The sequence below is a fragment of the Dunckerocampus dactyliophorus genome, chromosome 21 (genome assembly GCF_027744805.1).
Source record: "Dunckerocampus dactyliophorus isolate RoL2022-P2 chromosome 21, RoL_Ddac_1.1, whole genome shotgun sequence".
Taxonomy (NCBI): Eukaryota; Metazoa; Chordata; class Actinopteri; order Syngnathiformes; family Syngnathidae; genus Dunckerocampus; species Dunckerocampus dactyliophorus.
Genome location: NC_072839.1, coordinates 5,237,966 through 5,251,393, shown reverse-complemented (window position 1 = coordinate 5,251,393; position 13,428 = coordinate 5,237,966). Strand labels below are relative to the sequence as shown.

Sequence of the window (13,428 nt, the reverse complement as noted above, 5' to 3'; positions counted from 1 at the left end):
TTTACCTCTAAATGCAGTCTGCACGGGAAAAACCTATCTTACCCAATCTGAAATTGAGCACAGACATTCAGTGATATTTATTGACTGACTACGTGATATAATAGGACGCAGCTGGGCAAAAAATTCAGCATGTCAGTCACATGTTCCAATGCTTTTGGACAGAACCATGAAAAACCATGAACCATGACAATGAAAAATGGGTTGGTTCAAACAAAGGGTGCTATCTTCTAAGTTGTGCATCCGATCCAGATACCTGGAAATAAAAGCTGAAATGTTGCGGTCTTGTCTCATATGCATCTTTTGATGTCAAACCCAGTCTACAGCAAACATAAAGCAATTGGCCTCACTGTTCCAATACTTGTGGAGGGCACTGTCTAGATAGTTTTTAGCACTGTGCATGTGTGACTCCAAGAAAAATGCATTTTTTTTACATTTTACACCCAAATGCTGTATGTGTATACAACTAATGGAAGACCGCTTTTGGCTCGTAGATGTATCTGGGGCCTTTTCGGGCCCCTGAAGTGTGTCAAAGTGTGAACATGAGTGTGTTCTTTCAAGGCTGTCAATGAAAATGGGGGTTTCACCTCTAGGGCTTTTTTGTCATGGGACATGAGCTCTTTGGTGGTGGATTCTTGTCTAACAGACCCTCTTTTACTGTAGATGTCCCTGTCTCATGGGTAAAATAGATTAAGTACAATGATATGCTCTCAAAAAATGTTAAACAGGGAAAGCCAAAGAGGAATAAAGTTCTTTGGTTCGTGTGGCAGTTCACTGTAGAACCCAAGTATCAGTATCAGATCAGTATCGTTGATTCCAGCCTGAAAAGGAATCAGTGGCATGGCACATCACTACTAACCACTTCTTCTTAGCTCAAAGCAATTCAATGACCACAATCGGCCACTAGTGTTCTTGAGAAAGAAGTGCACAAGGAAAGAAGATAAAAATGTAGTTCACAGAAAAGAAGTTTGCTTCCCTTGTATACGTGAATTTGTAAGGTATAAGTATATTAAAAGGTATAAGAGTATGTAGAGCTGGGTTTTAATTTGTCCATTATTAACTCATTCAATCCCAGCCATTTTTCAAAATGTATCCCCCTCAGTACTGGCCGTTTTAGACGATTTTGACTGATTTTTCTGACTTCCTTCTCACTGTCGAGCACGTTAAAACATGGGAAAGATGCATGCCGAGCTCTTATCAAATGCACTTCTGCCACCTTGTAGACGTTTTCACTGCTTAAAACTACATGAAAAGTCATCTCTTCTTGCCTCTGGCGCAAAAAAAAGTAAAAGACGTGTAAATACGACTTTGGGAGTGAGCGTTCGGGTTTAAAAATGCATATAAATACGTCTTTGGTATTGAATGAGTTAAGAAAAAACGTCACATAGTTGTAGTTGGCGGTTTACATGCTGAAGAATTTTGTGAAATAACTGCAATGTTACAATACAAAGTGTCGGGTGTTTTGATATATTTGTTAAAGTTTATATATCTCAAGGTAAATATGTTATATTAAAAAGTAAATAAAATAGTAAATTAACACTTATTACCACATAAACATACACAAAAGTACTGAAAATTGGTACCGTGGAGTACCGGTATTGATTCCCAGGTACCAGGTACTGGTACCGTATCAATTCAAACGTGAAAGGTATCCATCCCTAATCGTACGTAAGCGTTGCGCAACTCTGATTGCGCTATGTGAGTGTGTGTGTATAGCAAGTGAAAGTTACGTTTGTGTGGACACGAAAGTGAAAACAATGCATCTATTGTGTGTCTACCAGTATTTTTCCATCAGTCGTATGTAAGCGTTGCACAACTCTGATTGTGCTATGTGAGTGTGTGTGTGTGTGTGTGTGTGTGTGTGTGTGTGTGTCTAGCAGGTGAAAGTTAAGTTTGTGTACAAGTGAGAGTGGGAACAATGCATCTATTGTGTGTCTCCCAGTATTTTTCCATCAGTCGTATGTAAGCGTTGCACAACTCTGATTGTGCTATGTGAGTGTGTGTGTGTATGTGTGTGTGTAGCAGGTGAAAGTTAAGTTTGTGTACAAGTGAGAGTAGGGAACAATGCATCTATTGTGTGTCTCCCAGTATTTTTCCATTAGTCGTATCTAAGCGCTGCTCAACTCTGATTGTGCTATGTGAGTGTGTGCCAAGAAGGCCTGAAGCTTTTAGGCTAAAATTGCACTCAGCTTTTAGACTGAATCTATAGGTGTAATAATAATAACTTTTAAGTATCAAAACTGCTATGTCATTGTGTTTCTCAAATGCTCACTGAGGCCTAGCAAGTACAGTAAATGGCTGACAAATTAGTCTGCCTAAATGAAGGGACAGAAAGCAACAAGAAGAAGCGCTGCAGTCGTGCTGAGGAGGATGGAAGTTATTTCACATTTGTTGTTGCAATCATTGCATTCCCGTTGCCCACCGAGAGACGCTGCACCTGCAAGATTGCCTTCTGAAGGACAAACACAAATGGAGAATTTCTGTGAAATGCAAATGATGGCAACTCATTCTGTACAAGCAATGCCCTCATATAGTAATCATTTATTTCTCCCTCGTCTGCCTGCATGTATTGTCTTTCGGCAGGGAAAAAAATCCGTTTTGAGAGCCTTTAAACTTGGTTTGTTGACCTCAAAAAGTTAAAGACAAGATGGGATGGGTTGTGAAGACATTCATGGTTTGTTCCAGCTCGTTTACTCATTACTCTTAACCTTTGTTGCATCTATAATGGAGTACACAATCTTATGGTTATGTATAGTACAATACACGTGGAACACATCAGCAGTGACGCACGTCACCAGTTTTTTTTCTGCCAGCTGAATCTCAAGTACTCTTACTGCGGAAATAATTCCTCCTTTCAGAATTGTGTGTATGCATGTGAGGCTCATCCAGTCTAGATTTGCCTTCTGCCTTGACTCTCAGATCTTGCTATTCAAAATATGCTCCATTGGCTCAACCTGTACTAAATCTGCCACCTGTGATTGAAATGTTGCTATTTACAGCTGAAAAGAACCATAAAAGAGTATGCTGTTGTTTCAACTTCCTCGCTCCTCGTCATCACACTCACGCAAGGACGCACGCAAGGTCTATTCTCATACAGCTGCGCAATACTTAGCCTTTATTGAAAAGTACACTCATCAGTCAATTAAATGCCCTTGAACAGTTTAAGCTTGACAACAAGAGATGCCATAAACTGTGGCAATACTCACTAAACCATTTTCCAGCATCATCAACTGGCTAATTGTTATGATATCTCGGTAATAAAACCGTTTTCATGGGGCCTCAGGTGTCTGTGGCACAGCCCCTGGCGCTCCTCGAACTCCAGCCTTGTATCTGCTCCGTTTCTAATTGGAAAATGACATTGCGTCTAATTAGTGCATCTAATCATATCCTCCGCGGGAGGATATAAAGTCAGAGGATGAGTGAAGAGGTAGAGGATCAAGGCTGAATGTAATTGGACAGCTGTGTACATGTGTGGATGTGATTTTGTGGTCCCAGTAAATTATGTTGTCAATAGACTCTTTCATTGATGAGCTAAATCTGGGGTGTCCTGTCAAAATGTGCGACCCGGGGGCCATTTGCGGCCTGTGGCTATTTTTTAATTGGGCCGCAGCACATTTTAAAAATATAATGTAACAAGAAAACTTTTTTTTTTTAACCAAAAAAAACAGCAAAAATAAAAAAAAATTAAAAATGAAGTTGTAATCTAACCGGGAAAACGTTCTAATTTTAACGTTGTAATATTATGAGGAAAAATAATGCAATTTTGGTAATGCCTTTTTTTTTTTACAGTCATAGCACTGTGAGAAGCAAACAAAATGAAATAAAGTTGTAATTTTTGGAAAATTAGTTTGGGGAAAAAGTTACAATATGGGAATAAGGTCACAGTGTTACAAGAAGAAAATTTACAAAAAGAAAGGATAAAAAAATATTGCAGAAATGGAAGAAACGCCTGTAATTTTATAAAAATAGAGTCAAAATGTTAAGAAAAAAGTCGTATTATAATTTTTTTTAAGTCTCAATTTTACAAGAACAAACTCGCAAAATTATGAGGAAGACTAATGTTATTTTAATAGCATATAGTTGAAATATTAAAGAAAAAAAATATTTTTAAAAAATCATAGTTTGAGACAAAAAAAATTAGTTGTAATTTTTGAAAAATTAGGTTGACTAAAAAGTTATACTGTTATGAGAATAATGTCAACATGTTATGGGAGAAGAAAGTTAAAATAGTTGGAAAAAAAAAAAGGCAGAAATGGAAAAAATGGCTGTAATTTTAAGAGAATAAAAGATCCAAAAATATCGAAATATCAAGAGAAAAAAGTCGTATTCTAACGAGAAAAATAAGTTAAGTTTTTAGTATATCTACTTGTGTTGGTTTAAAAAACATCAAGGTGGTCCTTGCCTCCTTTCATTTTTCAGTACGATGGAAAAGGGTTTGGACGCCATTGTTCTAAATGATGGGTCAGATTTTATACCATTGCCTCACCATTCTAATATACTTTTATCATTTGCACAGCTTGGGAGCTTAAATTGTTTGACTACCGAGAATTGGGCCGCGCTATAACAGCAGACTCATGGGCCTGCAATTAAAAGGCTTTTTATAACAAATTAAGCTGGGCACTTGCAGGCCATTCACAGAACACATTTATTACTAAGTTGCTAAGCAACACACTGTATGTAAAAGGTGTTTTTTCCAGATTAAATAAAAGATCGGGTTTTTGCATGGCTACATTTACCATAGTTTCATATCAGTGCACAATTGTAGGGGTGCTCGCTGCAAAAACACAAGTGACTTTGACTGCAAACAGGGACAGCTGGCATCATCTACTGGGTCATCACTGATGTCTTTAACAGCCTGGCAGATAAGCAAGGTTTTCTAGTACAGTCTGCCCCTTTGTGGACCTTTTGCCTTTGTCATCCCAATGTTGCATCCCATCATGAGAATGTGGAAAAAGGACCCAAAGTCGTTTTCAACGATCTTGTAATAACATTGCAGGGATTCGAATGCTTGCTCAAATAATTAGCTTTCATAACTGTGATGGACTTCGGACCGTCATACAGTAAGTGCACAGACAATGACGTTTGTGCTATGTTAACTCTTTAAGTCCCAGCCATTCTCCAAAAGACCACCCATTCACTACCGGCCAGTTTAGACCGGACTGATCTTTCAAAGCACACAGAATATTGTGTCCTATTGCTATATAAACATGGAACCAGAATAAAGATTGGACTCCCATCTTTCATCAGAAAAAAGTTTAATACCTTTTTCCGTTCTTTAGTAATCAGCAGCTTTTTGTAAAAAAATACACATTTGAAGCATAACTTTCACTTTGACACCACTTTTTAGCTTTTGTGACAGCTCAAAAGGATGGATGGAAGTCGTGTAGTGTTACATTGGCGAAACGCATGTGCCGTGGGAACTGAGCACTGCTGTTGGCGTGAAGTTTAAAAGGAGCGCCAGGCTCCCAGGATGCTACATTATTTACAAGACATTACTTGCACAATACATTCAAATACTTGTTGCAGGTGGCTGAGTCTGCATTCATTTAGCACCTAAAAGACGCAACGTTTTTTGTTTTTTTTTTTTCAGTCCAGCTACTACCATTTACGTCTGCACCAGTGCTTTCATACACATAGGTAAGGTCCTTATACAGCTCTGATACTACCTCTAAATATTGCTGGGTCAACTGTGTCCCCCCCATTTCATGTTGGCACCTTTTATACAGAACAGTGGAAAACCGCCAGCTTTTACATGCGGTGTAAATGGGGCTTATGAGGACATTAGAAGGTTATGTACAGCTCCCTTGATCCTTTTCTACTACATTACGGAATGTATTCTCACAAGAACTTAGTGCATTAAAAATTCAACACTGCACTACACACAAAACTGGACAAATTTCCAGCAATACGAGCATTGTGCGCTATTTATTTTACCATTAAAATACAATGTGTTGTCATAATTACACAGCGGTAAATGTCAGAGGCTCACTGCTATCATACCATTCATTAACTAAAACAAAGCAATGTAAGTAAGTTAAAAAAAAATGTTCAAAGACATTTTGTGTTGCACAAAATCCAACTATATTCTCATGAGACTAGGCTCTATATTACTTTCTCTGTGTATTGTGTTTTACGAGTATATTCTGTCAAGTGCTTGCTCATGGGGGGAATGCCTAATCTTTGTAAATAACACACTAACAAGTGTGGTTGAGAGCTCCTCTTTTTGAAAACGTCCCTCGGGTAACTGCTAGAAACGGTGCAGTGCTATACAAGTTGACTTGTTTTTGTTAAAAAAAAAATAAATAAATAAAAAAACCCAATGAAGTGGGCCCGAGCTGTGTGGGTAGCAACAGAGCACAGTGCATAGCGCGAGAAGGAGAGATGCGGAGGAAAAGAGAAATGTTCAAGCAGGCTGATAGATGCCTATTCAAACCTAGACAAGGGTCACGCAGCCGCCCCCGCCGCCTGGCACTCGAGGACAAACTGGAAGCAAAATGCTCTATTTCCCATTCAAATTAAAGTGTCAGTTAATATTAACATGGAAGGCAGGCCTGTTGGCCGTTCACACAAACAACTTGCGCGCACGGACTCAGATGCAGAATTTAGAGCCTCGCCTGGTCAATTACCGTGACTCAGATGGAGTCATCCACACGGGTCACTGTGTGAGATCAGTCTCGTCTCGTCCAATCCAATCTGTCATGAAGGTTATTGGGGTATTGTCATTGTAAGTGCGCCCCTGTGGTATTTTATTTGGCACAATAGTTTGCACAAAGGCAAAATCATTTGCATTAGTAATGCTTGTTGTCTTGCTTCAACAGAGGTGTGCGCTCTATTGCCTTGATGTATGAGCGTGTGTCTCGCAGCAGATTTCACACCGTCGCTCTTCAGTTTGTCTTGCCGGATCTCATCGGTGTGTAAGGGAGGGAGGAGGGGGAGGAAATAATCCCTCTGTATCTCGCTCTTCAGCCAACCGGAACATCGTTCCCGCCGCTCGCTAGCGAGCTCGCAAACACACATCCTTGCGTGTACCTCTGTCCTTGTGAGGACATTCAGTGTCATGATGAGCTCCCTCTCACTTTACTTAACCACAGCCATCACTGGGTGAATCCTGCACCTGGGGGTGGAGTGTATACCATCCCTTATTACTGTAACTGAGTTGGAAGACGGGAAAGTGGTCCCCGGAAGAATAGATGTTCAAATGTTAGCAGACACACACTACCCAACCAACCGTGAAATCGTATCATCTGAGCACTTCTCCGGATAGCAACAATCACCGCCCCGGGTGGGCCCATTTTCCCCCCCCCCCAAATAAACACACACGTAACATAATCAAATGTTCTAATCACAACTGGCCCACGTGTTTTGACTGATATATGCAACACACCTTTTGTCATTCTAATACTCTGAGTTGTCCTGGAACACTGTTTCATTCGAATGAATGAAATTAATATTCAGAGCACACCACCTACATACACATCTACTCCCCAGCCTTCTGCCCAGTTTAATATGCAGTTGTAATCCTCTTTTATTGTATGCACTAACAAGGAGAGGTTTATATAGTAAACATATATTAGTTCATTTTGGAACCACTGTCTCTGTTAGAGGGGTATATGTGGGTTGTCTGCGATAAAACTTTGGGAAAATGATGACGGGGTGAATTAATTCCAATGTCAGGAAATAGCAGTTTGATTGCTACAACTAATACAAATCTTGAAAACAAATACCTCTCCATTTGCATATCCCTATAGTATTATGGAAGCACACAACAAGCTTTCAAACAAAATCAGAAACAGCCTTCCATTTTCGATTTGCATCCAGGAACCACACGTGCACGTCAGCTTCGGAATATACCTCATTGAGCTGCATTGACACAAGCATGCGATAGGCTAATCGCTCAGAACATTTTGGGGAAATTTCTACGCCGAATGCGAAGGCTGGGCAGTTATGTGATTGTGACCAGTGATTGCGATAAATTTCGGGTCGATTAGGGTGATCACCTGTGAGCAGATTTACTTCAACAAACATGGCAGAAATTAGGGGTGCGCCATAAATATCTATCCATCCATTTTCTTCCGCGTAATGTGGAGCAAATCAAGCAGATTGTGTGAGGTACTGTATGTCGGCGATCGGTGCCCTCAAACACCAGAAACACATCAAACCTGTTAAAGAATTTGAAGTACCACCCAACGGATGACATGCAAAGCAACTGGAGTCGGCACAGTTTGCTACTGCTGCCAGCACACGTAGCAGCAGTTCAGCCATTCCTAGCGGATCAAAGCAGCAATCAGTTACAAAATGTTGACGAAAAACGTATATCGTGATCTTTTTGGGGCTACGGGGTACACCAGTGTGTCTTTTCCGTGGCCAGTTGTCGTCGTGGCAACCCAACCCATCACTGCTTAAAATAGGTTGCAGTCCTATGGGAAACACTGACAGAGCATTGCATTATCTTACTTGTACTCCATAAGTTTTGTGTGCATGAATGCGAGTGCCAGGCGCAGTGCCACAGAGCCGTCTGTCTGTCCGTCTTCCCGCGGCGCCATCGCCCATCCCCCTTGCCGCACATATCAAAGTACTGACACACGGCCTGATGTCCTCTTTCCTCTCTCCTCTGCTCTTCTATCTTGGATCTCTTCCTTTCGTGCAATCGCAATCTTTCTTCTTCTGTCACTCATACTCACTCCCTATCGTTCCATCCAGCTTTCTCCCCGACTATATCAGTGGGGATTTTGATTCCATTACTGCAGAAGTGCGGGATTTCTTTGCAGACAAGGTGAGTGGAGACAACAACAAACACAGACGTGCACTATATAGGCATAATCAGTGGCATACACACACATATTGATTAGTAACATAAATAAGGGTTTAAGTTAGACCCCTTTTCCTCCCGATTCTTAAGATTTTCCTCACAACTTTGCTCCATAAATCATGCTGTCCCACCTGGCGCAGATTCTGTCTTTCTCAAACATACCCTTAGCATATTGTTTGACACCATTTGTTCATGGTTTGGAATGTACTGTGCTTCTACTGTTGCCCTAAGGCTATGAGCTACATACTGTAATAGTTAGCAGTGTTTTTTCCAGGAACAAATCCAATTCTGAATAACTTAGCAGAGTGAAGTATAGAGATTTGTTCCATCAATTTACTCCACTACAGTTGCATCCACGCTACACCGTTCGGTACGCCCTGCATGGCGCAATCCATCGTATGGATCGGTTTTGCAATACATTTTGTGTGTGTGCGCATGCCAGTCCTGGCTGACGAAAAGCCCTCCCTGCGATGTAATGTCCCATTTCCCACACTGTACATCTTTCAAGTGAGGGACAGTCTACCTAAAAGTGGACAAAAAGGCGAGGCATTTGACGACAGAGTATATATCGGAGAATATTGGCCACAACAGCCATGCGGTCCTGCCCTTCTGTGTTGGCGATGCCTGAAGGCAAATCGGACCCGGCGGATCTACTCAGCTACGTGCCCGCCCGGCCTCCTGCCTCCTGGCCTTGACGTCAAGGTGCAGTGCACCAGTTTTGGAACATTTAGCCTCTGTAAACGGACTAAGATGAGTGCATAAGATGAAAGCAGCGTGCTGCCATTGTTCAGTACTACCTACATTGTGCCACATTGATCTCCAACTGTGAAAGCAACTCCTTATCACATGTTAGGTGACCGTGACCTGGGATTTGAACCCTGATCCCCTGCACCATAACCTGGGGTGCTACCAACTGAGTTAGCCAGCTGGCAGACATGCATGATATTGTATCAGTAGTGATGACGACAATACGTGCTGGACCTGGAGAAAGCAGGGCAAGCCTTTTGTTTTTAGAAAAGGCAAGTACAAGCGTAAATATTTGGGTGCCTAATGCTAGGATTGGCCTTGTGCTGGTTTTGAACACTGATCTCCTACACCGTGAATCTGCAGTTCTACCAGTGAAGCTAGCCAGCTGGCAAGCATGCATGATATTGTAGTCGTGGTATGGTGATATGTGGAAGCGGGGAAGCAATCTGTTTCACAACAAAAGAATTGTAGTACAAGTTGGATTGACCAGGTTTTGAACCCCAGTCCTCGTGCACCATGAACCTGTGGTGCTATCAGCAGAGCCATCCAAATGGCACAAACACTGGGTATTTTTGTGGGGGTGCTGATGATGATATAAATAAGGAAGCCACTGGTTAGTCTTTTTCTACAGAAAATGACCAGCAAGTAGTTGAATGGAGGATGTTACTGCTTGCCCTGAACACTAGCACCATAAACCTGCGGTGCTACCAGCGGCGTTAGCCAGCTGGCAAATGTATATGACGTTATAATGGTGGTGATGGTGACCATAGATGGCGCAATACCAAGGACGCCATCTGTTGGTCTGCTTCCAGACAAAAGGACCAACAATTACCATTAGGTCTGACCAGGTTTTGAGCCCCAGTCCTCATGCACCATGAACCTGTGGTGCTATCAGCACCACAGCCAGTACGCTCACACCGTTCACTAGTAGCGTTACCACCTGAACTACACCACTGAGACATGATGAGAGAGCCAAGGTGATTCGTGCTGGACCTGGAGAAATATCATCCAATACATTGTCACCAATACACCTAGTACAAGTAACTAACTTAGTACTAACTTAGATTTGTTGGAAAAAGGGAATAATTCAGCATAAATGGAAGGGAGAGAACAAGAGCGCTATCCACAAGGGAGGGTGAGAGACGAGAAGATGGGGGGAGAGGAGGGAGGATGGATTGGAGCCAGTGGGCATGATTGTGTGCGTTTGTGTATATGTGCGCACCACAGGGAAGTTTATGTGTTTAGGAGAATGGCAGCATATGGAGAGAAATATATCGAAAAAGAAATTGTGCGGTTGTACTTTAGGGGCACTGAACCTTTTGCATTATTCAGCAGAAGAGCCCACAGACACGACATGACCAAAACAGGGATGTACTTCCAGCCATTTCTTCATCTCTTGCTGTGTTATCCCACCTTCCTTTATCTCTGCCTGTGTTGGGATTTTTGTTGTATGCTTTTCTCTTTATTTGTACATAGGGGTGCCGGCTGATAGAAACGAGTGACCAGGATCTTACAGACTACACCAAGTGTCTTGTCATCATGGTGGAGGAGATCAAAAGACGGAAGTTGCAGGTGACAGTCTTACTACTCACTCGTACAATTTTTACAATTTCTCCTCTAGTAATAATGGCCATTTTAGTATGCCATATTCATATGCACAGTTTTATTTAAGCTGGATCCATTCAGAAACTATAAGCAAAGATATGCATGTCTGCAGCTACTCTATATAGGACAAAACTACTGGGACAGCTGCCCTTACAGCTCAAATTAACACATAGCACACCACTCCTCCCACCAGTTATTGATGATAATAGCCACCTTGCATGAAATAAGCAAATAAAATTATTATAAATTGTCCACAAAGTCAAAGCCCACCATACGCTTGCTCACTCATGGATCCACACACAACAAACGTGACAATGTGACCACTCCTCCCTCCAGGTATTAATGCCGCTTTACACAATAGAAGTAAACATAGCTCGAAATAAGCCACAGAGTCAGGGAAGTTGCAGGACTACCAGGGGCGTGCAGTCAGGGAAGGCAGAGCCTCACCTCTCCTGGTGAAACATGAAATAAATATCAATATTTGTCCATTGGGTCACATTTTACAATGAGGTACACCAAAATACAGTACTTACTGAACAACTAATGAAGAACTAATGACTAAGGCTCATAAATTTAGAGTAGTTACTGAGGAACTAACGAGTAGGGTTAGGGTTAATAAGTTCGTTCCTCATTAACTACTGTAACTTTGTGTACCTTATTGTAATGTGTTACCATCCGTTGAACCATTATAGATGTATTTTCTGCATGACTTCAGTCGGTTTTAACATTTTCTTAAGTAAAAATTGCAGAATTTTCACCTTTCCTGATCAAATAACAGGGAAGAAACCTAAGATGAGGCTTCCGTGAGCGTTTCTTCTCGGTTTAGTGCGCAAGCCCTACCTACTGTCTAGGTGCACTGAGTTGGATCATGGCACCTGCCGGTTTCTGTGTCAGCATGTCGCCAATTATATAATGTTGCAGAAACATTTATTCTAGACCATGACTTTCTACAGCGCGTGTAATGTCTTTAATGTAAGTGTGACATCATTATTCTTGGGAATAATGCACATCTCTTTGTGGTACGTGTGTAGATACACGAAAAGATCACATTATATCCCCAAGCATGCTGTAAGGCACTGGCAAAAATAAAGTAAAAAGCCAAACAACAACAGAATCACTTGTTAAATGTGTTTATTTTTACACGCAGACCAAAAAAAAAAGACTTGCTGAACGAACATCTTTTTGTTTCATGGGGTCTGTATAAAACATTTCAATAAAAGAACAGACGTCTTAGCCTTCAGTCCAATCAATAATAAGAAAGAAAGAAAGAAATAGTGCAAAGCCTTCAAATAATCACAGGTTTCTTCAAAAGTGGCAAAAATGTGTCCAAGCAAAGATAAGTTAATAGCACTATTTGCCGCATGGGTGCAATTAAAAGGCTGTTAGCTTGGAAAAGTAAACAATCCCCCTACTCAAAATGTCTTAGCAATAGTAACCGTGCAACATTTCAGCCTCAGCATGGTGTTTTTGAACTCGTGAGGTTTAAAAGTTAAAAATGCACAAGCCAAAAAAGGGTAAGCAGCAGCCCTAGAAAAAAAGGTCTGTTGGTCAATATCTGTTGTGCTACTGGTGTACTTCAGAGCTGCTCTGCAAAGCTCACAAACAGCGTGACTTTTCCAGCCTTCTTTTGAAATTCAAAGACATTATGAACTTTGGAGTTTTGTTTTGCTGATGTGTTGAAAATCTTTGGCGGTGACTAGCAGGAGCTAGCACGCTGCTACTGCTACACGCGACACCCGGTGCATGTGACGACAGTCGATTAATTTAAGTCTTTGTGGCTGATTCTTATCCATTGAGGAGGCTGCTACGGATGCAGCAGTATGTCTCACTTGTCCGTATATCCAGTCGTGTCGGTTTATCTTTCACAACCCTACTAATCGGACAGTAAACGGGGAGGCTACAGGAGGCTGTTGCCAGTACTCGCTTCATCCTGACGGGTGGGAGACGTGCGTGAGCTGGAAAGTGCTTGTCACTGCCGTCCTTCCATAGAGAGGAAAAGTGAGTGTTTTTTTTTTTAATGCAAGTGAAATGCAAGATATTTTTAAGCTCTGCTGAATGAATGAATGAATGAATTGGACTGCCAATTAACCAAAGTGAATTATTAGTTTCTTTTTGTAGCTATCCCCTTAATGAACAACCTATATTAACATAAAAAACTTCAAAGGTGCAGTGCCTCGCCAGCCATGAAGCTCACCGAATGTCACTGGGTACTGCTGCGTTGTAAAATGAAGTGATGGAATATGCAAACAAACAAAGTGGAGGTTTTAATG

The 13,428-nt window shown here is 41.4% G+C and overlaps 1 protein-coding gene across 2 annotated transcripts in view; it reads left to right on the top strand.

The window, feature by feature from the left end:
- Positions 1–13,428, top strand: part of tpk1 (thiamin pyrophosphokinase 1) — a 54,229-nt gene that overhangs the window by 19,574 nt on the left and 21,227 nt on the right. For both annotated transcript variants that reach the window (XM_054766161.1, XM_054766160.1), the window contains exons 5-6: positions 8,698–8,770; positions 11,030–11,125. In XM_054766161.1, coding sequence (XP_054622136.1) covers positions 8,698–8,770; positions 11,030–11,125 — 169 coding nt within the window. The remainder of the gene's footprint in view (positions 1–8,697; positions 8,771–11,029; positions 11,126–13,428) is intronic.